The sequence below is a fragment of the Amblyomma mixtum genome, chromosome 8 (genome assembly GCF_055824585.1).
Source record: "Amblyomma mixtum isolate Tamu chromosome 8, ASM5582458v1, whole genome shotgun sequence".
Classification (NCBI taxonomy): domain Eukaryota; kingdom Metazoa; phylum Arthropoda; class Arachnida; order Ixodida; family Ixodidae; genus Amblyomma; species Amblyomma mixtum.
In genome coordinates, this window is record NC_143019.1 from 36545868 (window position 1) to 36572080 (window position 26213).

At 46.6% G+C, this 26213-nt stretch overlaps 1 protein-coding gene across 1 annotated transcript in view; it reads left to right on the top strand.

Moving 5' to 3' along the window:
* Positions 1–1075: 1075 nt before the first annotated feature.
* Positions 1076–26213, top strand: part of LOC149332093 (membrane metallo-endopeptidase-like 1) — a 37372-nt gene continuing 12234 nt past the window's right edge. Inside the window, exons 1-7 of the mRNA XM_089557471.1 lie at positions 1076–1360; positions 10284–10424; positions 12280–12453; positions 15972–16134; positions 18843–18938; positions 21846–22157; positions 23631–23828. Coding sequence (XP_089413597.1) covers positions 1076–1360; positions 10284–10424; positions 12280–12453; positions 15972–16134; positions 18843–18938; positions 21846–22157; positions 23631–23828 — 1369 coding nt within the window. The remainder of the gene's footprint in view (positions 1361–10283; positions 10425–12279; positions 12454–15971; positions 16135–18842; positions 18939–21845; positions 22158–23630; positions 23829–26213) is intronic.

A 26213-nucleotide genomic window follows, 5' to 3' on the forward strand; every position in this document is an offset into this window, starting at 1 on the left:
GAAGCATACTTGCCGCACAGCCGAGCTCTTCCTTGCTGCGCCGCGCGCGGCCGCGTAGCTACCACTTGACCTACATCGGCGCACCACGTGATATGACGTCACAACAGCTGTGAAATCTGGGGCTCAACTCGTGCGCTCGCTTGCGGACGCGCAGCCTGCACCGGCGGTATGCTTCGCATCCTAGGATTAACCATAAGCTAAGCCAGGCCATTTTTTGTTTTGCTTTGCAGGTGGCATTTAATATGTTTGGGGAATTCAGTGTTTGCTGAAGCTAAATTGTGATGTGTCACTTGCAATTTTTCGTTTTGTACCGAAAGTTAAGAAGCAAAAATACGCAGGTGTATAAGGACTATGTATTTAGAGGAGTCTGACGTCACACAAAGCAATTCTGCCAGACGCCAGCGAGACCCTACACAACAGACCGCCGGCTGCTGTAGCGAACACATCTTACCAGTGGGAATATTTACTCTGACAAAATACCGAATGCTATGGGATGCGGCGCAAACGTGTCGACAGTAAACGCTTTCTACTCACTGCTAAGCTAAAAATTAATTACAATGCAGTCACACCAACCAGATCACACAGTCTGTGCGGTGTCTGCCCAAAGGAACCCTCACTAAGGCGTACCCCTCAGACCACGACCAGCTTCACAGCATAAAGCGCCGTGTGACCAATTAAAATGACTTAAAATTTTATATTTCCGTGGAAAGTTCGACTGTTGAAAAGGCTGCGGGAGATGGTAAGCGGCGCAAAGATTGAATGTTCTTGCAGAGATATTCTGGGCACGTTAATGTTTATCATAAACTAGAAGACACAAGAAATTTATGATGGTTCAAAAGTGCATACAAACAGCACTCAGTAAAAGAAGGCACACAGAACGATGTTGTTCTGTGTGTCCCTTCTTTTTCTGTACTGTTTTTTTTTTTGTGCTGTTTAACCACCATGAAATGTTACCATCTCGCCCAGTCTGCAGTTCTTAAGAGCTTCAATTCCCCAGTGCACACCGTGCTCTCTTTTGCATTCCTTCTATCTGCACAGTTCATCTAAGTGGAACGTCACATGCCCCCGCCCACTAATGCTGGTTCTTTATTTCTCGCGCTCAGGTTACACGAGACCAACAGAGCTTACGTGGACCTATAGCCGCAGCTACACTCGCCGAACTAGGACCACCCCCACCACGACGACGACTACTCCAGAACCGACGACTAGGTTCCCTTTGTCAGGCGCTAAACTTGCTGCACATTACATCAACATATCGCTAAACTGGAGTCACAACCCGTGCGACGATTTCTACAGTTTCGTGTGCAGCAGATTCCAAGGAGCCAAACATGCCTTTGATAAGGTGAGCTGTTTCTGGGAAGTCCGTTGGAAAGAAAATCTTCGCTGTTTTATCCGGTGGTAACCAAATACGACGACCGGAGTTCATATCAGGTCTGCCTGTCGTGCCCAAAGGAAACCTCTTTTAGTTCGGAGGAACCAATATAGACGCAGGCTATATAGCTAGATAATTAAAGCGAGAAATTAATAGTTTTTACATCACACTACCTGCAAATACATAACATCTTGGTTTTGTTGTTTTTTTACCTTTAGTCAACCTGGCACCATCAGTGACTGGTGCCATTATCCCCCCTGGTTGCTTATGTACAATGTAAGGTTGGCGCCATTCAATCGCCTCTTTCCATTTTAACCGGCGCCGTAATAACGACTGAAAAAGCCGCTCTACACGAGCTGCGCAGCGACAGCATCACGGTCGTTAGCCTGGACGGCGTTCGCTGTTTCACTAGAAGCTCGTTTCCGTGTTCTTTTTCCCAAAGTAAACGAGAGGTCTCCCCTATCAGTTGAAGGTCGCGTTTCCGCCCGGTCGCGGCCTGCGGGAAGAAAGCATCCTCCGTGGCCGAGTACGGATCGCCCACAGGTCTGTTGTGGGGAGAGGGAAGGGCAGCATGCGCGCCTCGCGGCTTTCTTCAAAGGGTTAGGCTCGCGGAGGGCTTGCGGTTATCGAAGGCATCCCTTCCTTGACAGGGCCGGTGCCACACGGCGTGGCGCGGTACGGACAATTGCCATTTGCTAGCCTCATCTGGGAACGGTTAGCGGCATCTTCCACGAGTAGCCGTGGAGTGGGTCCACGGGGCGGCTGGTCAGACATCACGCTGTCATGTACAAACTCCTTGTAAATAGTCGTCTGTGTACATAAAACCTATATCAGTGCTCGGCAAGAGTCCCCTGTCTTCCTACTGGCTCAGTACTTCGTTGAAAAAAAGAAGAACGGAGGAACAACCTCTCCGTACATCAAGAGAAGAGTAAAAAGAACCATCATTTACTTACAACAAGAAAGAAAGGTCGATAAAATTTTTGCAATGCGGGAAAAACTCAAAACTATTGTTAAATGTTTTAATACGCTACACTAATATAGTAGCTAGCAATGGAGTTAATAAACCGGGGAGCTCGGTTCTGCATTGACTAAGGAGTGTTGGAATGGAATGACTGATGTGGCTCCCAAATCGAGAACGCGTATTCTGATTTCATTTATTTCATTTATTTGTCCCTTAAAGGCCCGAAGGCATTACATAAGGGGGGGCGTACATACAGGTTGGAGGGTAGTGGCAGAGAACACACAAAAAAAAAGAAAGGGGGAAAAATACACGGGGTACAAAAAGAGTACAATAATATACAAACTAAAAGCAAGAAATAAACATACAAAAAGAAAACAAGGAACAGTTGGCACTTCGGTGTCGCAGTATGAATATGTTTATGAGAAGTAATTAGCCAGTTTCTCGCGGAAAAGGCGGCGATCAGAGCATGTTATTATGTTGTCTGGAAGGCCATTCCAGATCACTATGGCGTCGGGAAAAAATGAACTGCTCATTGCGGAGGTGCGGGTTTTAATGCGTGCGATTGGGTTACTGTGGTTTAGGCGGGATGACGTACGTGGGGGTGGCTGCAGCAACAAATGTCTTGGTGAGCGATAAAAGAAAGAGTGAAAGAGGCATAGACGGGAAATAACACGGCGAGTTGCTAGTGTTTGAAGGCCGAGGGATCGTTTTAGTAATGTTACGCTGGTATTTCTTGAGTACTGCGATCTAATGAAACGGGTGGCGCGATTTTGAATGGCTTCAAGGTCTGAGATGAGATACGATTGTGATGGATGCCAGACAGATGACGCGTACTCCAATTTAGGACGTACGAATGTTATATATGCCAACTTTTTTACTTCAGGTGATGCAGATTTTAGATTGCGCCGGAGAAAACCAAGTGTGCGTGATGCTTTGGAACAGATGGTCTGAATGTGTGTTGTCCATGACAGCGATGATGTGATGTGTACTCCTAGGTATTTATAAGATGATGTTCTCGTGACGGCGACCGATTTTATGTTGTAAGTGCTATCAATAAGTGTGTTTTTGCGGGAGAATGATATGGATTGGCATTTATTTAGATTAAGAGGCATGTGCCATTTGTCACACCACGCTGAGATAGTGGTTAGATCCTGTTGAAGAGCGGCAATGGCGCTAGCGCCGTGGATGGGGCTGTAAATTACGCAGTCATCTGCGAATAAACGTAGCGTGGATTTTATGTTGATCGGTAGGTCATTGATGTAGATGAGGAATAAAAGAGGTGATAAGCCTGCACCTTGAGGTACGCCAGATGTTACGTCGGCAAAAGCTGAGCGACAGTTATTAACACAGGTGAACTGCTTACGTCCTTTAAGGAAGTGCTCTAGCCAGGAGAGCAAAGTTTGTGGAATGCCGAGCGATGACAACTTAAAAAGAAGAAGATTATGGGAAACACGATCAAATGCTTTTGAAAAGTCGAGAAAGATAGCGTCGATCTGGACAAGGTTATCTAAGTATTGTAGAATGTCGTGGGTGAATTCGGCGAGCTGGGTCTCACATGACAGCTGCTTGCGGAAGCCGTGTTGATTCGGATAGAAAAAGTTCATTGATTCTAGGTGGGTCATAAGATTGGAAAAAATAATGTGCTCAAGTAGTTTAGACGGTATACTAGTGAGGGAAATGGGACGATAGTTGTTAGGGCACGTGCGGTCATCCGCTTTAAATAAGGGTGTAATTTGAGCTTTTTTCCAATCGTCGGGGACAACCCCGGTATCTAAGGATTGCGCAAAAATTAGATGCAGTACCTGGCTAGACAATGAAATGGTATTTTTTAGTAGCTTACTGTTAATTTGATCGCAGCCGGCAGATGTAGATATTTTCAGTGAGGCAATAAGCTTTGATACACCATCAGGGTTAATTTCGATTTTAGGCATTTCTGAGAGTGAGATTTCTGGAATGTGCTCATTAGCAGTAATGTTAGCAGCGGAAAAAACTGACGTAAAGTAATTGTTGAGCGCGGTCGCACAGTCATCGCTTTTGATTGGTTCTCCATCAGCATCTAGGAGTTGTACATGGCGATCTTGTGGTTTATTAGATAGCATGCGCCAGAATTTGTCGGGGTTAGAGTGAAGGATTGATAGTAAATCTTGAGAGTAAAATTTATCTTTAGCACTTGTCAGTTCTGTGGTATACTGTTGGGCGCACAAGCGATATTTTTCCCATGCTAAGTGACTATTTTGAAGTTTTGCTGTTCGATACAGGCGCTTCTTTTTGCCAAGGAGAGACTTCAGGCGTTTGTTAAACCATGGATTCTTGGTATCTGATTTAATAAGTAGTGTTGGAACGTGCTTACTTTCCAAATGTAGTAGGGTGTCTTTGTACAAATTCCAGTTTGAGTTAGGTGTGCGATTTAGATAAGTGCAACGAAAGTTGTCGAAAAATTTTGCAAGATCATTGTTCATAGCATCAAAATCAGCCCTTTTGTAGTCTTTTATCAGTTTGCTGGTTGGTGATTTCTTTTTTAAAGGCAGTGTCATGGAGATGTGAACAAGGTTGTGGTCGCTTAATCCAGGAAGGACAGTAATAGATTTTACGTCGTCCGGGTGACTTGTGAGCAAAAGATCAAGGATGTTGTCTCCTCTCGTTGGACTTGTTATCACTTGCTGAAGGTTAAAGTCAAGGGTTAGTTCTAGAAAAAGTTTCTGTTCGTTTGCAGGTGTTGAACTTAGTGTCGAGAGCAATGACCAGTTAATTTGTGGGTAATTGAAATCACCAAACAGAAATATGGGTGCCTTAGGATACTCATTCCTAATAATCGTTAATTCATTGCGTAGGGAATCGGGGAATGATACGTGACTGTCTGGAGGTCTATAGCAGACACCGAACACTAGCTTTTCGGAGGCGTTGTGAAGGCATACCCAGATCATTTCTAGGTTATTATCATGCCGGATAAGCGAGGACTGCAGAGTGTTACGAACGGCTATTAGAACTCCTCCCCCTTTTCGGTTAGTGCGATCTTTGCGGTATGTGGTGAAATGGAAGTCTGAAGGGAACAATTCGTGGTCTTCTATCTCTGGGTGCAGCCAAGTTTCTGTGAGTATGACCATATCGGCGTCTGTGACTTCAATGAAACTGTGAACCTGATGGCGTTTGGGTAGAACACTCCGTATATTAGTAAAAGCGATGTTGATGAGTGCGGGTGAATGACGATTGCTTGGCGGAATCGGATGTTGGTTGAAGAAACCTTTACAAAGGAAGAAGGTAGTTCCCTATGGGCAACACACCCCAAAAGGTAGCCGCTAAAACATCGGCAGAAATTCAGGAAATTCAGGCAGCAAGACCAACACAGCGGCAGCGCAAAGAGGACAGCACTTAACTTGCAGCAAGGCACTCCGGTGCGAACAATCAAACGCCTCAGGGGCGCGATTACGAGTTTTTGTCTCAATTTTGAGACTCTGACGTCAAAATGACGACACCGCGAGTCGTTCACCGCGGAATCAACCAATTAGCAGCGAGGTTGTTGTGTCTAATAGTAGGGTTCCACCCAGGAAGCATTTAGTTGCGCAATAAGGGACCGTATACTAAAGTTTTGCTGTAAACACGCCGTTAATAATTTGAAGAATGTTTTATTTCGCTGACAAACTACGTTTCAAACTCAACGACATGAAGCAAAAGAATAAGCGTCCTCAATTTTGCAATTAAGTTTGCTCTTCAGTCACTTTTGCTGCCGCGAGGGTGCGCTGACGCTGGAAAAGCGTCGGTAGCGGCGGCTAGGTGGCGTGAGCTGCCGCCTGATTCAAAGGATTCAGCCATGGATTCAGCCTTATCCCTCTACGCACATACTCAGCCATCGTAAACATGGCAGCCAGAAAAAAAACCAGCTGATTGACGGCTGTCCTTTTTTTTTACGCACTACATAGAATCAAGGTACTGTGCGGACGTCTTAAGCGCGCGGAAAAATCTATTTAAAGGCAGTGATTGCTACGGGTCTGCCGAGATCAATTTGCAAGGAGCGCTTGGCTCGAAAACCGGCGAAGGCAGTTTAAGGCAAGTTCACACTAGCGAGTTGCAAACGTCGCGCTAGTATTCTAGGCGACCGATTTCGGTCAATTAGTTACGGTTCGCGAAGCACATGTAAAGCGGGGAGGGAGCGTAACAAATCGATTTAAGCCTGTCGCGCGACCTCCGCGACTCGCCAGTGTGAACTCACCTAGACTGCTATCGATGGCAAATGTGCTCCAAAGGCGATGCGTGATTCTATTTATTTTTGTTCAGAAAATACAAGGCGACCATGAATAATCACACTGCAGCAACTGCCGACATACGGAAGCAGACTGGTGCAGCTGCTGGGAGCTTGCAATCTCACTGCGGGAATTAAGAGCCGGCACGCCCGGTCACTGCGCCAACAATCACTCATGCCGCCCGCTTCGGGTTAAGCACTTGACATTCGTGTTGGTGGTGTTGCCGTTCCGTCCGGATGATGCTTGGATGACGCCGCCGGGGATACTGCGGTGGCGAAAGTTTATGCAAAGGAAGTCCACCTTCGCCGCCGCCTTGTCTTGAGGGGTCTCGCCGGAAAGCGCGCACCCACTGCGACTTAACTTTGACAGCGGTCTCCGCAACTCACCGCAAACACTTGCACAGTCGGTTGGGCTACGCCGACGTTTACTTCATTTCCGACGGTGTCTTGAAACCCACCGGCGGCGAAGGCGCGCACAGCACGCCGCTCCACTGACCGCGCACTCACCCGCACACCTCCAAGTTCAACGCCGAGTTCGTCGCACAGCCATTGTGCTCCTTCCTATGTCAAAACGTCGAAACAACTCTCCAGCACGTCAAAACCGTCTTCATGCACCCTCTTACACCGTTGCTCGCGCGGCCACCGGCCATGTAAACAACCGCCATTTTCTGTCTCAAGCGGTTTGAGACCACTCGTTCCAATCCCGAAAAATCGTCTCAATCGGCTCGCATAATTAGGTAAGCAACGTCAACACTTCTGCCCGTTTTATGACGTCGGCCGGTGACGCAAAAAAACAATATGGCCGCTGGTCACGACCGACCAAGAGGAACGGGGCAATTGAGACACTTTTTGAGACAGTTTCCCGTTGAGACGATTTCGAGCGACTCGTAATCGCGCCCAAGGTAACTACGCGAAAAAGAGTTCGGATGCAGGGAATTCAGGGGCGCTCAGAACAGTTCAGCAGAGTGTGCTACCTTCACCCCGCCGCTTGCAAGGAGACTCCGTCCTTCACAGTAGTTCATGCTCGCCGGTCGACACTGATATGTTACAGCGGCCCCCACAACACCACTCAACGACAATACGCTCAAACGAGCAGAGAATGGCAAAACCTGACTCAAAACACAACGCGGCTATCATTCCAAAGCGATCCCATTGATGGGGCTGTGGGGACCACAGCTACTCACGCTAGTCAGCCTTCATACGCCGCCCGAGGACCGCCACTGGGTACCTTGGAATGCCACCGCTCCCCTGCCACGGTCCTGGAAAACCTTCGCGGCTTGGCCGGGTCGCGGCAACGACCACGCTGTGCACGGGAAGCGCTCCTGTGCTGAACTCCCCGATCGCGCCGTTCACTTTGCCGTTATCTAGACGCCGCCATGATGCAGCGCACGCTCACTCGCTCCCGGTGACGAACTTCATAGACATGCGCAGTGGTACTGCATCCAGCTGAACTCACCCGCAACTGCCCGCAACCAAACGAGCCTGCTGACGCATGCTCGCTCCTTGACCGAACCATAGCCTCCAATATATTCCATGCATGGTCATCGGCGCCAAGGTCAATGGGTGCCGACTGTTGCCGACCATCGCACTTTTCGGCAAGGGCGCGAGCCCCGCTTCTCGGCAATCAGCAAAAGTAGACGTGCGGCCAAGATTGATGCGCTCGCCACGATGAGGCGCTCGCATCGGAAAATGCCTAAAACCTCGTTCATCGCCTGGTTAATCGCGGTGCGCCTAGTTTTGCCAAAGGCGCTCGCATCGCAGGCAATGTAAAAGACAACCCGCTCGCGGCAGAGAGATTGAAGAACGGGCGGGCTAACCAGCAGCACGTGCCCTTTGGCGCGGAGTGCCACCCTCTCCTGACCTCCTCAGACTTCGCCCGCAACGAGCGCTGGTAGCCTTGATTTCGCTTGAACGGCCGCTTTTGAGCCGATGCTCAGGCGCGGACAATGTAGGAGGCTATGGCCGACACATGGGGGGATCATGGGCCCCAAAGCATCAAACCGAAGGTTTAATAAACGTAGTTTGGAGGTGTGTAAGCGAATTGGTGAACAAGGAAATAGCACTGATTGCGCTTCAAGAAAGTGAAATCATAAAGAAGGTGGAACAAACTGTATACAAGAGAAAATGTGGCGAATGAAAGCATTTCCATGAATTATTAGTAAGTTAGAACCGTTACCGGATATGACGGTAGCTTCGCTACCAAGCGATAAGAACAGTGCCCGTAGACTGGGTTCAAAACCGTTCAAAACATTTTGTCCAAGGGTGTTCGGGCCGGCTTGCAGGCTAATGAGTAGCACATTGGGTACTTCTCATTTGTTTTAGAGTACACTTCGAAGGCTCCCGTACGGGGTATGATCGATGGCGCTTTACATCAGTAGATGGATTTTTCGATAAGATTCTTGAAACAGCGCGGGCTGGAGTAGACCTTGTCGTCAGTGAGAAGACCATTCCGGCCTTTTGTAGTCCTGATGAAAAAAATAGAAGATATACACTGCACTATGGAGATGCGAAGTCATTTGAGAGGGAAGTACGACGCAGCTGGATAGCTTAATTAATCGGGGAGCTCGGATCTGTATCGATTCGAGAGTGTTAGAATTGAATCTCTGATGTTGGTCCCAAACGGAGAATAAGTGTTCTAATTTTGGTTGATGAAACCTCTACCAAGGATTATGGTAATTCTAAATGAATGCGAAGAAACCCAAAGCATAGGCAGGAGTCTTCATTGGCCGCAGATGTGTTATTTGAGCTAGAGACATCGCGAGTTAATGCCTAGGTACTTGTACAAGGGAACAGAGGAGATAGTCGAGCCAGAATTAACGTGGTTAGGAGATGGGTATAAGTGTCTTCAATAGAAAGCTACTCATGCTTTGTTATTTCAGTTAGCCATTAACCAGTTATGACACCATGAATCAATGTGAGATAGGCCATATTGTGACGCGGGATTGTCCTCACTGCTGGGGATGAGGCGCTCTATTACACAATCTGCGAATAAATGAATTTTGAAAGGTGAAGCATTGCTGTAAACGCGAATGGTTTCTCGCTAAGACATGTGCCGCTCAATTGTTAGAAAAAATTGTTTCCTATGGCTGCTAAATAATTTATGATCGGATTTTTCTGTCATGCTGTTTCGGTTTCGGTTTCAAAAGCCAAACAATGGCTGTGAAGTCAAAGAGAGGTTATAGGTCACGTGAGGCACAGAAAAAAACTGCGATATAATCGCTGCTTGATCGTTTTAATTCACTACAATGCTGAAGCCAGCCTTCGTGAAGAGCCAGAATGACAGCGAATGTAGAAGCACGAATTATATTACAGTTTTTCGTGCCTCACGAGACCTATAACCTCTCCTTGACGTCACTGTCATCGTTCGGCTGTTGAAACCGAAACCAAAACAGCGCGAGAAAGAAATTCGATTATAAATTTTTAAGAGGCCGTAGGAGGATACACGTGGTAATCCTTATGTAATACTGCCTTACACCTCATAACAAAGAAAACACGTACCCAATAGTTAGGTGTTTATACTCTTTTGAAACAAAATCAGGGTTCCAGGCGATGGAATAAAGACAACGATTTTTCTTCAAAACCACCTTCATGCTTAATAACTAACCAGGTACCACGCCCAATAGAAGCCCACAGTCCCAGCTTACATCAGCTATAGACTAAAAGCCACTTCAAGCCATGACACGCCGTCACATACGCGGTTCTTCCACTGGCAGGTGGGATATCGCATATGGAAAGAGAACCAAGAAGTGCTCCTCAAGACTCGTGTTCCTCGCAGTGGTCAGAACGCCGCACAGAAGGGTGCCGCCATGTTCAAGGGCTGCGTCCGCATCGGGTCCAATACTACCAATTCCCAGGTACGAACCTTTAATGGAAAAGTGTTGCTCGGCAACCAAATCACACACACCCGAATGCCTTTTCTATCTTTGCATAGGACAGACGGGTGATGTGTGAAGCAACCCAAACAGCACAAATAGTCGGCCCAGTATTGTAAATGGATGGTTTCACTATGCTCCTTTGTAAGGCCAGTCTTTGCCACTGCGTTTCCAATATTGGACCTATTCCAGTTTCTCGGTTTGGCGCCATTGCGGGAGCCACCACTGAAAGAGTACCAGGAGCAGACTTCTGCGGCGATAATCCCATGTGGTCGAAATTTCCGGAGCCCTTCATTACGGCGTCCCTCATAGCCTGAGTTGCTTTGGGACGTTAAACCTCCATAAATCAATAGACCAACCACTTAGCAGGACCATGCGCAACATTCTCGGATAAAAATTTTGACAATTGAAAAATCGTAAGACACTTTTATTGAAATATTGAAGGTAATAGTACATTCTTCTTACATGTAGCAAAACATTTCTTTTAAAATGTTTCTATCGATCGAATCGAACAATTAGGACTGCCATAGAAAACCGATGGGGAACGCTTTTGACGATAGCGAAAACGTTAATAGAAAAAAAAATACCAGACTGCCGCTAGGCAGATAAGTGAGAAAGTTGGTAAACCTTTATTGTGCCGTCGGGTGATATGCTGCACTGTGAACAGAAATAAACCCAAAAGAGAGTATAAATGGTGGCGATCCCCCTTTTACTCCATTTGTTAAAACATTTACTCCATGAGTGTGGAGTAAAAAGGTGGACTGTCCTCCATTTTACTGGACCTATTATATGTGCTGCTTGGCAGATGTCTCATGACACGTTCCCAGCGTTTTGCGCATGTTTCTATTCTAGCCCACAGAAAAACAGGAAAAACACGTGAAATCTTTAAGGCATTCTAGGTGGCGAAATATCATCATCATCAGCCTGACTACGCCCACTGCAGGGCAAAGGCCTCTCCTATGTCTCTTCAATTAATCCTTTCCTTCGCCAGCGAAACATAGCGGTGCTGTATCAGTTCCTCGTCTGGACCCCTCACATCTAAGGAATTTGATTTTTTTGAGTGACTTAGTGTAAATTGCCTGGCCTGGCTTGGCGCATACGTGGCTGCTATTTGAGCGGTCTGTGGGCAAAAAAAATTCATATATTCATATTTTAGCCCTGTCCTTGTCCTGTGTTGTTCTTTCTTGTGTGTACGTCTTTTTTTGCTGGCACAAAATCCTGTTCAGTTCCTAATTCGTCCAAATGTTTCTGAACGTTAGTGAAATGCTTTTCAGTACTGTTTTAATAGTTTTAATATATCCGGCTGGTTCAGTTTGTTGTTAAATTTTGAAATAACGGGGCGTGTACGTCTTTCAGAAGTGTAAAGATTATAGCCGTCAGTCCTCCAGAGTTTTCAGCGAGTGATTTTATTTCTTATAGCAATTCGCATCGAGTAGTAGGGCCACGGTTCGTTTCTATATCGCCGGAGCGCCGAGGAAAAGCAATCACATGCAATATGACACAACACCCTTGGGCTCGGGAACATCAGCATGCACATCTCATCGCTCGTTTTACTTACAGCCAGCAGGAGAGAAGATCTTTTAAATGATTATGTACCAAATAGCTCAACAATCCACCTCATTAACGCTCGTTTTACATATAAGGAAAACGCGCACACCTGTATCAGAGCGAAGAGCAGTTCAGGAGGTAAGCTTCTTGGAGTGTTCTCGGGCCCACTCAATTAAACTCAATAGCTCTTTAGCTGATCAATACTCGACATGTTGGATTAGCAAATTACAGTGTTCTACTCTGAAACACTCCTTGATTACGGGTGCTTCTCTGGATATCTGATCTGCAGGTGGAAACCATGAGGCCCCTGTTCCGCCGCCTCGACTTGGACGTGTCGAACATGCCTTCTGATCCGAACTTCGACGTCGTGGACCGGATGGTCCAGCTCTCCTTCATTTACGGGCTGCCGGCTCTCGTGGAGTTCACGATATTCTCGCGACCGCACTTCCCAGTCTTTATCCTGGTACGCAGGCCTTTTTTCTGCTCTGAAAGCTCCGACACTCTCAGGCCCCACGTACCAACATCCGGCCTTCTGATTTGTTCTAAACTCCGGAATTCGCTGATTCTAACGGTACATCGGCAATTCAAATTAACTGCTCTAGTTTTGTAAAGATAGAGACATGACATAACAGGTGGCATAGCAGTGTGACCGCAGCGCCAGTGTCGTTGACTTCCGAAAATCATAGGTGGCGCAGTCATCGGCAGGTACGGTATGGTATATCGGGCCTAACGTCCTAATGCTACCCGCGTGCCGTGAAGTGCTCCGTAGTGGCGGGCTCTGGATAAGTTGTGACCGCCCGGAGTTGACTAATGTGCGCTGGTATCGCAAAATTCACAGAGACGTTTTCGCATTTCACTTCCAAGTAAAAGTGGACGCTAGGGCCGGGATTCGTTCCCGCGACACTGAGCTGAGCCGGCGAACACCCACGCGACTGAATCATCGTGGCGGACGCCTCCATCTTCTGGACGCCAGAAATTGTCAGTGAGTACTGTGTAGAACAGATAGGTTAAGAGTCGGTCGAATTGCATGCTGCTCAGTATTGAAATGAAGTACACGGCCTCTGGTTCGATCCCGGCCGCGGCGGTCGCATTTCGATGCAGGCGAAATTCTAGAGGCGCGCCCGTGTACTGTGCGATGTCGATGCACGTTAAAGAACCCCAGGTGGTCGAACTTTCCGGAGACCTTCACTACGGCATCCCTCATAGCCTGAGTCGCTTTGGGACGTTAAGCTCCCATTAACCGTAAACCAATCCAAGCTTTACACCCCGCAGTACAGAACCACCACTGAGCATCCACTCACTAGTATTTGATTTCCTACGTGCAAAACGATGTCTATATGCGCTGTTACTCGAGGCTACACACAAAAATCACAGGACTCGCGGCAACAATTGCAAATTACACGACTCGCAGCAGGTCATTGCAAAAACTCCCTGCCGCAGCAGTTTAGTATAGCTAGTGACACTCTCTAGGTCCGCAGAGAGTCGCCAGTTCAGTCCAAATCGCGGCCTTTGCATTTTGTTCAAAACACTGTGAAAAAACGTATTTAATGAGGTTTCGTTTAATTAATCCGTATTTTTTGCACAGTCTGTCTCGTTGAACCTAAATCATTCGTCTGACATGTGAAAGTGAACAACCGCTCGATTACTCTATCAAAGAAAAAGTTATTCTTTATGAACCAACACATTTAAATGCTGAGGCAAGCATCTCTCTTCGCCGTGTGAGAAGTGTTATGTATTGTTAACGGCGAGTTATCGTTAACAACTACTTTTTTTTTTCCTGAGGGGTCGCTTTTCAGAACTCCGCAGGAAGTACACAAATTCAAGCCACTTTTTTAGTACTTTCATTATTCAGTCGGCACCTTATATAACTCAATCCAGCATCTAATTCGAGCACGACTCTTCCTGATAGTGGGCCAGAGGATTGCCGGCTACCAAATTTTACCCTCATATTTACGCCACATTTTCCTTACATTCTCCTCCCCTTGTTCCTTGTTCATTCCGCTTTAGAGTTAACCATTTTTTTCGGTACGCGGTGTGTATATTGTAACGCCGTTACTTTCTGAGCTTTTTTTTATCGATTCAAATGCATCATAGGCAAAAAAAAACACAAGAAAGAACCTCTTATATGTCCATGTTGTTCTCGGTGTATTATTACTGTCGAGGAGGTCCTTTAGTTGGTCCTCCCAGAAAAGTGGTCCCGAAAGTTTGATGTCGTTTTGCGTGTGAGTGGGTGGGAGCATAAAATACAATGGGATTCTTTAACGTGCACTGTGCGATGTCAGTGCACGTTAAAGAACCCCAGGTGGTCGAAATTTTCGGAGCCCTTCGCTACGGCGTCCCTCATAGCCTGAGTCGCTTTGGGACGTTAAACCCCATAAACCAACCAACCAACAATAGAGTCTCGCTCAATTCGAGTACGCGGTTTATTCAAAGTGAAGATTTTATCCCGTCAGCATCAATGATGATAGGCTTCGAGCATTTCCAACTCGGCATAGCTCTAACACATTTCCTGCCCCCATTAGGGTTCAAAATTATGCGTAGGGCCTAGTGTCCTAACGGTTTCAGCATCCGCCACGCATGCAGCAGGTCCGGAGTTCGATCCCCAGTGCCGCCGGACACCTACCGGCGGCACAGTGGGTACAAACTTCACCCTGGGGTGGCGCTTCGCTTCTCATTGGTGAAATCTTCGCAAAATAGATGTTTGACCCCACTTTATGTAACAGAAAAAAAATGGCCACAGTTGGCTTGACCACACAAGGTGGATTTCGGTCCACCGAGGTAGGTTTCCATCGAGAGAGAGGTAAAGTTGACCAAAGTCTCTTTTCCAAGCATTTCGCCCCTGTAGAGAGGAGCACCAAGAAGGGGGACAATTCTGACGACCAAATGCCGTTTGTGGGCTAAATGTGAGCTCGAAAAATGTTTCATTTACGCTGAGAGAAGCATTTCACTGCGCGCGTTTATTTGCGCCACACTCTGTATAAAAATAGTTTTCAGATTAGCATTTTCTTTTAATGCGTAAGCATTATTACCCTCGTCTATGCAAAGTCTTTCTGTCTCGTGTTCTGTGGCGCCGCCTACACGCACTGTAATCCCCTATCTACCACCAAATACCAACCCTCATCCTCCAGAAGGTTTCCCCACCACCAAACACCGAACTGCAACCTCAAGAAGTCGCCCATCATCTACGAAACATACCAAACACCAACCAATCCACTTGTACCTAACAGAAGCCTTACCCTGCCTCAAGAAGTCGTCCATCATCTACTAAACACCAACGAATCCTCTTGTACCCCACAAAAGCCTTACCCACCCTCAAGAACGTCAAGAAGTTTTCCATCCTCTACCAAACAACAACCAATCCCCTTATACCCCTCAGAAGCCTTACCCACCCTCAAGATCCTCAAGAAGTTGTCCATCCTTTACAAAACACCAACGAATCCTCTTGTACCCCACAAAAGCCTTACCCACCCTCAACCCCGTTCCCTCCCATACAGCCTCCAGAACGCTCTACACACTACATATCCACTCACATCTACCCTCCAGATGCCTGCACACTAGAGAAGCACTCGCAGTACTGGAACGAAAAAGTGACGGGTCGTTTGCCGCACTGCTGTAATTTTATGCTTGTATTTTTATCAAATTATGCTGCATTGCAGGTTCTGTGAATATTTTTTTCTTTATTTTTCCTCCCACTATGCTCTATGATTATGTTGTACCCATCTACCCGCAACTGCAATGCCAAACGGCCGCTGTGGGTAATGCGATAAACAAATAAATACATTAAAGAACGAACCAGAAGGAGCGGAATTTTCAAAAAAATTCTATTAACGCAGGTTTGTCGCATAAAATCGTATGATCACCTGGTTTTTTTTCCCGGGTACTAAGAAATTATTGGGTATCCTAAGAGCATGCCGCACTACAAAGGTACTGTTGGAATAAAAAAAAACAGCACTAAACGTTTCTCTTTCCACACTCTGCCAGATAAAGTCCTACAAGAACGACGAGAAGTGGATAATAAACCATTACGTCTTCGCCGAGAACGACGAGAGCCATGCGAGTTTCTATGGAAGCATTATCAAACTGTACGACCCCAACCTCGACACGATAGCACTCGGCCGACGCATCGTGCAAGCCGAGCACATGGGTGCGTACTTACGTAATGCACCGCGGTTTCATCTGAGCATGGTGACCGCCTGGGTGACCAGAAGCCGCTGTTCTTCTTCCCCTTCAGCGCCAAGCCAGTCGAGCCAGGTGGTGATGGATAGAGAGGGTGGGGGGAAGGAACCCGACTGCTGACAACGATCGAAAATATGCGGCCTATTTTTATTGCGAAAGCAATACTACTTGCACTTTCACGCCTTTGCCGTGCCGCGGCCGTGACCACCATTGGCCTTCATTTGACCTTGATTGCATTAGATTGGATTAGATTGGATTAGATTGAATTAGATTAGATTGGATTGAACTTGACTGGACTGGATTGGATTGGATTACATTATATTACATTAGATTACATTGGATTGGATTGGATTGAAATGGATTGGATTGAATTGAATTGAATTGGATTGCAATTGATTGGAATAGATTGGATTGGATTTGAATGGAATGCAATGGATTTGGATGGGATGGGATTGGATTGGATTGGATTGGATTGTATAACCGATGCATCACCACAAGTCTAACCACAAGCACCACCTCCAGCTACACTACCAGCTGAACCATGGCGTAGGTACGGATATTGCTTTCGCAATTACCGGGCTTAACCAAGCTAAGCCACAGCGAATTTTTTCTTCACGAGCAAGTGCAAGCATGAAATCCATTGTAGGAAAAGCCTATCGCACTCTAGGCCGGCTCTTAGATGGTAGCCGCCATCGGGCATTGGCTTGGTCCAGTGGTTTATGCACGTGCCTCCGCATACAGCTGCTTTTATACGCCGACCAGAGCAGTGGCCCGTCGGGCTGCGCTCGAAGCTTGAAAATCCGTACTCGGCAGTTCGTCTCTTTTAGCTGAACAATGCGCAGTTTGTTTTGGTGTGAATGATGAAAGAACAGGACGGATAATTGCGTGGACACTCGGGCAACTAAAGTGTCGAGAGGCGAAAGCCGAGGACACTATGCCGTGACGACTTCCGGTGGATGTGACGTCACACCGTTCCCATGGCTATATCGATACCCGTATTGTACATCTTTCGGGGATCATAAGTGTTAATTAAGCTTAATTACACATTTCTCCATCTAATTTCACAAATCCGGCGTTTCTCCGACCATTCTTTGACAATTTTCACTATGGTCAACATTCGGTGGATTTGACGTCACACCGTTCGCGTGGCTATATCGACGTCGGCGCTATTTCGACGCAATTTCGACATTTTTGCCTATAATTAATTAACTAATTAACCTACAGTCCTCAAATATAGTTTATAGGTTCATTTTTCCCCCTCTATATGAAACCCCCGTTGGTTTTCTAATGCTTTTAGTTCCCGAGTTATACGCGTGTCAAAGCCTTTGTTAACGGACGACAATGTGAGCCATTAAAGGCTTTCGCCTTAATAAAGCAGCATGAGATGACCAGTTAGAACACACAGCGGGACAAAATGACTACCGAGTGGTTTAAACGATCAGAGAACGAACTTTCTTAATGCGAAACCATTATGTGGCTACGTACGCGTCACCGAAAAGTGTCCGCATAACGTGTCTGCTATTTTTTCCTCACGTTCCTGTCGTCCTCTAGAGAAATATGAACAAACGAAAGTTTAATTGTATAATACAGAGGATAAAAAAATCTCGCTATCTGGTAAATTTGGTTGATGCGGAGTAATTAGTTGATTAATTAAAGCCGAAAACCCACTTGGACGTCGAAATAGCCACGGACGACGAAATAGTGAGAAGACGTCAAAACAGCCACAGACGTCAAAATGACACCAACAGCGATCAAGGACAAGGGACTAAGAGTGTCGAGGAGGTGTCAGCGTTTTCGCATTCCTCCAATGCGGGTCGCCGCAGTGATAGTTTTTCCGGATGCCACTAACCTAAAGCTCTTTTTTTTTTACTGGATACCATTCTTACGAAGACGTTAGTAAATAAAGTGATCAGAATAATGGCACCGCAGCGCCCCAGCTCATCTCAAGTGTTCACCTATTCCCGTACTCTGGGAGCACTTTGTGACCAGTCGCGGGGACAATTCGAAGACAACTCTGCTACGCACAGAGACATCAGGTCTCTAAGTTTGCTTCTACCATCTCAACCTTTGCGTTCAGAATACCAAGAGTACTCCTTGGTGTTTGCGGTGCTCATCGCGGCGAGTGTGATCGGATCTAAGAGGCCTGTCTCGGTCTTAAATTTAAGGTGGAGGCCGCACTAACAACTATCTCAACCCAGATATGGGCTGGCGCAAAGGTCCGTGTTGATAGACATAGACTGGCGTGAATGAAAATGAATACAAAGGTCACAGCACGCGATTTACATTTCCTTCCTGATTTGTATAAAACACCCAGACTCAACTCTGATTAGATATGAAGAAAGACAACGGCTACTTGTCACAATGTTTGTGCATGCCTTGTGTTTCTTTTTCTTTTGCGGGCGAGATGGCCACGGCGCCTTTTGTTCGCAGGCATGTCGCGGCCCGGCGGCGGCGATTTTGCCCACCTGTAGCATACAAAACTCAACTCCCCTGTTCTTTCTTCTGTGGTTGCATGCCTTACCGCTGCTATTTTTCTTAGTGTTCTCTTTATTACAATTGCGTAATACGCCTGCTTGTACTAAACTTACACCAATGGATGTCTATAGCCTGTAGTCTATATCAAACACTTTGACATGCGTAGTGAGCTCATGTACTGCCTGCTTTGCATTCCTGCAGTTCGGCTGTTGGTGGAAAATGCGAAAAGAACCGCTATGACTATTTCGACGAACGTGAGCAATTTGGCCCTTTTCACCGAGAATTCCGTTTCAAGAGGTACGTCGTGCTTTGCTTGCGTGCGGCTCTTCGTTCGTGTGATGAAAGCACAGGCTTCGGCACCATGGCCATCATTCCTCTTTTGACACCTCCCTTACAGGAAAAGCTTTAGACAGTCTATAAAGTGTCTATAGACTCTGTCTAAAAAGCCTATAGACTGTCTATAGACAAATCCTAGAGAACAGTCTATAGGCAATAAAGATGCCATAGACAGTCTATAGACGATCTACAGATTTATGGCCATACATTCTACTTTTATCCATAGACAGTCTACAGACTACGAATAGACAAAAAGCAATATCCATAGGAAGTCAATAGAGTCAATAAGAAGTCTATAGACTGTCTATAGACCATTTTTATAAGGGCTAGCAAAAAGATCTCCTGTTAAGCCTCACAGATCTTTCTGCACCTTCACCCATTGCTGCAGGCTGTGCGTGCCCCCCCCCCCCCCCCCCAAACTGTGTATTCAAAACGCCTTAAGCGGTATATGAGAGATGCCAAAAGTGAACCCTTGGCTGGAGAGGAGCTCTAGTCGAAGAACGATCATCTGAAGAAAACTAAGTGCCTACTCTGTAACCATAGAAATTGCCACTCGCAAATCGTTTACCTCGAAACATAATAAAATTACCTTCATAGGAATCGCTGGTAATCTCGTTGGGCAGTGACAACCGTTGCGAGAGTTCACGTTTTTTTTTTGTTTTTGTTTTTAACGCGTGTGTTGGCATCGTTGACCGTTAGCGAAGTGACGAAAACTGTCCAGAGAAGCGACCTAGAAAGAAAACCAGATAAGTCACGTGACCTTGCCGCGTCTTCACAACCTGCCCACTGGATTGTGAGCAAACTACCCATGGTTTGCAGGTGGCAGGCAAATTAATAATTGGACGCTCGGGCAGAGCAACCTGGGTAACACAATCCCTCACAGGTAGCAGCACCTGCCATTTCAAAGCAGTGGCGCATCGCTTGACCGCTGCACCACTGCGCCAAGAGTTGTGTGGACTCCCAGCGCTCAGTTAACCGAAGGCAGAGCGACCAATTCCACCTATTTATGGGTGTTAATCCATTACGCCATATTGTAACATCCTTAAGTTGAAGCTTAAGTGTCTGCTCCAATTTTTTTCTTTGTGTCCTTTCTCAATTAGCTTCGAATAGCTACGTAATTCTTGATTACGCGCAATGGTGTTGTAATATATGCACCGCGCTGATTTGTAAAACAGCTTACATTTTGAAGCGCCCATTCTTTCTAGTGTGTTCCTTCCATATTCGTGTTTAATAGCCCTATTTTTTTTTTTTCGTCTGCTAACTTTGGCAGTCAAGCAGCCAGCCCCGAAAAAAGTAGGATTCAATAAATCATTCGTCAAAGCGAAGTAAATTTAGAAAAATAATTTTTTTTTTATTTATCTTTTACCCACAGCGCCATTTGGCATTACAGTGGGGGGGTTGATACAGTAACACAGCACATAAATGCAGGTAAATACAAAAAAAGAGAAACAGCAGCCCAAGCATTCACAAAGTAAGCAAAGACCAAAATTGACGCAATGCGCATCTATGTACAGAATTTGGGGTACAAGAAATATCATTCCTATTTCTCTTCCTGGGTCACCTTATCTATTTGGGTAATTTCGTATAATTTGTGCGTCCGTGCCAAAAATTTCCCTCAGTTTTCTGGTGATACATAAAGCGAAAATAAACACGGGAGACAGAAATGCTGTAAACGATTCCTTCAAAAATAATTTCCCACTATGGCATCACATCTCTGCCTGCAGGGATTGTCCATCGTAGATGAAAAAAACTCTCCCTTTAAGCTCCCCCTTTGAGCTATGACACGACGGAGTTAACGGGTTCCTTAAGAGGCCTGGGATCATCCTCGCGTATCACTTTGTAGGCACGGATTCTGTTCTTTCTTTCACCATCACATAACAGTTAACCTACCGTCTGATAGCCCCACGCTACACAGATAATCGGCCCCATATCGCAAATGGATGGTTTCACTGTGCCCCTCTGTAGAACCGGCTTTTGAAAATACGCTTCCTATATTGCACAGATTATCTTTGCTGCTTGGGGCATTAGAGATCCCTCGTGCTCAACTACGATTTCTGAGACCCATGTCGATCATCCCTTGCAATCTCTCACGACCAATCATCAATTTAACTGCCACCTGCCACGGTCGGCAGTTTGCTCACAATCTGGTGCGCAGTTTGCCACTTTTCCGCGGTGGGCAGGTTGTGATGACGTCATAACGTCATGTGACTTTGGTTGGAGGCGGTCACACTTGCTCTTTCGCTTCCGACACCCCCGACGACACCGACGATACTAGATTTTCTGCAGAACAGGGTCTTTAACGTTGTAACGTTTAAATTTTTTTTCCAATGGTCTTATTAATCATCCAGAGAAGCGCCACTCTATTGCCCGCAGGAGATGATGACGCAGCCTTATTTAATGCTACTACAGTGTTCACCGTGAGCTGCAAAATTTCAAAACAAACAGCTACCGCTTCCGGCTGCTACCATCATCATCATCAGCCTGACTACGCCCACTGCAGGGAAAAGGCCTCTCCCATGTCTCTCCAATTAACCCTGCCCTTTTCCAGCTGTGGCCACCGAATCTCCGTTAACTTTAATCTCATCGGCCCACGTAACTTTCTGCCGCACCCTGCTAGCTTGCCTTCTCTTGGAATTCACTCCATTACCCTTACGAATCAGCGGTTATCTTTCCTTCGCATTACATGCCCTGCCCAAGCCCATTTATTCCTCTTGATTTGGACTACGATGTCATTAACCCGAGTTTGTTCCCCCACCCACTATGCCCATTGCCGGCTGCTACCACTGCGTCTTAATTAAGGACATAACGCGAGGTAGTTGCAGGAAATAAAAAGTGAAGATGATTCTCGTCACTTATTTTTTTTTCCAGAACGCTGGGAGGAAATGCTCACCACTTACTCGAACCATACATTCAACATTTCGAACCAAGTGTTGGTGTTGGAAAACATGACGGCCCTCATAGAACTGCTCACGGACAACGCTCGTCTGGCACGCGACGACTCGCGCCTCCTGGTGGCTTGGTGCGTTTTGCACCGGCTTCTGTCTTTAGGCCACGGTCAGGAGGTGATCCGCTCAGCTAACGAAAAATATTACAAAAATCCAAACTCCGTCGGTTTTTACTGTTACTCCGAGCTCCTCCCCATGATGGAATTCGCCCTCACGACGCGGTACATCAGTAAAAGTGAGTGTTGCTTCTTTCTGTTTTTTTCCTTCCCCAACTTAAAGGCCCGCCGATGACCTTGAGTGCATGACTTCTACACATATCACTTGGCATTCGTGCTGGCAGGTTTTGTTGGGCAGATCCTCGAGAGAGCCAGATCGGAAGACCAACTGACCCATGCTCGCCGCCGCGGTGGCTCAGTGGTTATGGTGCTCGGCTGCTGGCCCGAAAGACGCGGGTTCGATCCCGGCCGCGGCGGCTGACTTTCTTTGGAGGAGAAATTCGAGGCCCGTGTACTGTGCGATGTCAGTGCACGTTAAAGAACCCCAGGTGGTCGAAATTTCCGGAGCCCTCCACTACGGCGTCTCTCATAGCCTTAGTCGCTTTGCGACGTTAAACCCCATAAACCAAACCAAACCATGCTGTGATCACGCCTTGTAAGGCGAAAGCCTTTCTCGGTTTACGAGTGGCGTGGACGGAAGTCGTAGACAGAGGCTGCCCCCAAAAGTGTCCGTTCGAACTGTCGATGATAAGAAAATTTGAGGTTTACGTGGGAATCGAGCCTGGGTCGCCGGCGTGCTAGACGGGGACGCTGCCACTCAGCCAGGACACTTCTTTTCTTTCCTTTATTGCGTGGAAGTACACCCACACTGGCAGGCTTCAAGTACGACTTAACCAGGCCGCATCACACAACCCGTCATACACAACCACACCAGCATCCACTGTCACGTTGTCAGCACATCAAAATACCGGGAGACACACTGGTGAATCGAGGAAAAGGAGCCAACCAGGATACACTGCCCGCACCGAAGCACACTGCTCACTGAACACAGACTCCGATGTACGTGGCGGCTCTGTGTGGAGATCTGTCATGCGACTCTTCCAGAGTCTAAACAGTCCTGTGTGCACTAAAAGATCTCATGTAACATCAGAATCTTCCATTGTATGCAAAAATATAATAGTATAGGGCGCAATCTCAATGTCCTTTTTGGCAGTCCGTTGAAGAATTTCCAAAGAAAAAAAAACACGGCATCATGACAAAACGCAAAGCAATGATGAATCATTTCTGGCTGCTGACACAAGCGACAGTTCACAGACCATGGCACAAAAGTCCCTTTTTCAGGAAGCCACGTTCAGGCAGGTGAAGTTAACGTGTGAAGTTTAAAAAATAAAGCCTTTGCGACTCCGCCACGACACATTTCGACATTTCGAGCTGAATGAAGACGCGTCTAGTGAATGCACAGTTCTTAAAAACCTATCTTCGAGATAGGTACTGAGGCCTATATAAATAATAATGAGCGTGTTAATTACAGATGTCGCAGTGAAGTATCAGGGTAATATACCTACAAAATGTATATTCCACACTTACTTAAGGGAACGAAATTGATCTTGCGGAGCGTGACTAAACCAGCTGAGAGTACCTTGTTGCTTCTGTGCATGCTATCGGCGCCTGTCACACTGTGACGTCCTTTGCAACGGATTCGCCTTTCGCAGGCGTCCCGAAGTCTACCCTGGCTTTAGTACGAAACTTGTTAAAGGACATGATTCGAGCCCTGAAGCGCAAGCTAAGCAACACGACTTGGTTCAAGGACCCCCTGCGCTCCGTGGCGTTGCGCAAAGCCAAAAACTTCAAACTTGTCGTGGGCTACCCAAAGAAGTTCTACAACAAGTCCGAAGTGGAAGCGTTGTATGGTAAGTAGCAACTAGCTACTCGACCAAGGACTCATTGAATGTTTCCTTGGGAGCGATCGGTGCTGAATAATCACTGAATACTTTGCAAAACTGATTCAGGGATTTCATGGACTGATGTGCACTGTGATTGAATGCGATCAATTATTAATCGATTTTTACCATTTTTTTTATTCCGGATATAGCGTGCGTAGACTAAATATCTGGAGGCATGGTGCAGTACAGCTCGAAAACACTACGGGGACGATAAGTCACGTTACGAGTGCAATGCGAACGCATTAATTTCACACTTTTTGCAGCTTCTGTTGCCACTCCTGCGTGTTTGTGTCAGTTTGTTTGTAAGCGTTGGCCCACCAATCACTACATTCGCGCTCCTGTTGCAAAGTATTATATCATCATCATCATCATCATTTGTTAACCCTTAGAGGTCCCGTTAGGGACATTGCATAAGGGAGGGGGGGGGATGTGGTACAGGGGTGTTCAGCAGTCATTGTTGTGACGGTCCCGGCGTTTGCCTACAGTAGTGAAGAAAAAGATATGTTTCAGTCCTTCGACTCCAAATTTTTTTTTTGCCACACTAGAACTTGGGCACGAGCTTTATAGGAAAACAACATCAGACATTTTACACAATAGCGACGACAATTTTCACGGCATTAACCCGCAGCTTGTTCCCACAGCAATATTTTTAATTTGCTTTCTGCACTGCTTGAAGGTATCGGCGATGACGCTGGTTTTTATTACGAAAAGATATTTGAATTTCAAGAATCCGTATTTCACTATAACGTAACGATGTTAGTCCTTCGCAAGGTTACTTATACTACGTTGACCACTGTATCACCTCGTCAAGGCATGAAGTCCAGGAGGCTATCAATAAATATCTAGTGTATGTCCCCCCCCCCCCAAAAAAAAAGCAGGTAGAATTTCTCCCCGGCGCAGTTAGGTTTTTATTTCCTAGGACGACGTGCGAACTCTGTCCAAGAATATTCAATGTCAGTGGAACGGCTGAGCAGCTCCGTAACAGCCAATTTTTCCCAAGCGTGAAAGAGTGATTTGAGTCATCATTCTCTTCAAGCACATACCCAAAGCCTATGTATTCTTCAGTGCCTAGGAAAGTATCACTTCGTCACGAATTTTCGAGAGATCTCGTTGTTCATGGTACCGGGAATTCGCTCAAGGAGAACAACTCCACAAGCGGAGAATCAGTCCTCCGCCATCACGTCCCTGCCTCTATAGTTTACCATTGAGTCTTGATGACGAGGTGCATATCAAGAGCACTTCGGGTGATGCACATAACGATTCACATCACTTCACAAGACAAATACTTCTGTTGAGCTAACCAAATTATTCTTTTCTATCTGTCACCTATACACACCTGGGGTTCCTTTGCCTAAATTATCCTGGCAGCCAAATTCTTTACGCTGATGTGCGGGTTTTCATCTGCACTGCAGGCATTTACCTTGACACACTGCATATGACGTCTCGGAGTTCATAGAACCTCTTCAGAATCTGATATCAGGTCTAAATGTTTGTAAATGTCGATAAAGAGTTTTTTTTATGCGAAGCATACTACTTTAGCTACCACTTCAGCCCTTCACCGTGGTTATGCGCCTCCAAATCACGTGATACATGACGTCACACCACTTGACACGATGACGTCACGACAGTAAAGAAACGGGGGCCCACCTCGCGCCGTCGCTGTGGTTGTGCGCCTCCAAATCACGTGATACATGACGTCACACCACGTGACACGATGACGTCACGACAGTGGAAAAACGGGGACCCACCTCGCGCCGTCGCTGTGGTTGTGTGCCTCCAAATCACGTGATACATGACGTCACACCACGTGACACGATGACGTCACGAGAGTGGAGAAACGGGGGCCCACCTCGCGCCGTCGCTGTGGTTGTGCGCCTCCAAATCACGTGATACATGACGTCACACCACGTGACATGATGACGTCACGACAGTGGAGAAACGGGGGCACACCTAGCGCCGTCGCTGTGGTTGTGCGCCTCCAAATTACGCGACACGATGATGCTTCGCATTCTCCAGGCTTAACCAAGTTAAGCCTCAGCCATTTTTTTCTCCTCGCGCGAAGAATGGCCTTTCGACGAATTGATTGGTTAATCGGGGGGTCCACAGGTGAAGATCGAAAAAAAACACCAGCACATGATCTATTTATGCTTCCAACTTGTAAAGCCGGTAACTGCGCTGCTCTGAAATGCACCGAAAGCTGCGATTTATTAATTGCCTTGCGGGCGCGGATAATTGCGAGTTTTTGGTGCGTTTGCATGCACCTCGCACATCGGACATTGCTGATAAAAATATGCACTAATAGATACAGCCGCAGAATATGCACCTTTAAAATGACCGCTAGTTAACAATAAT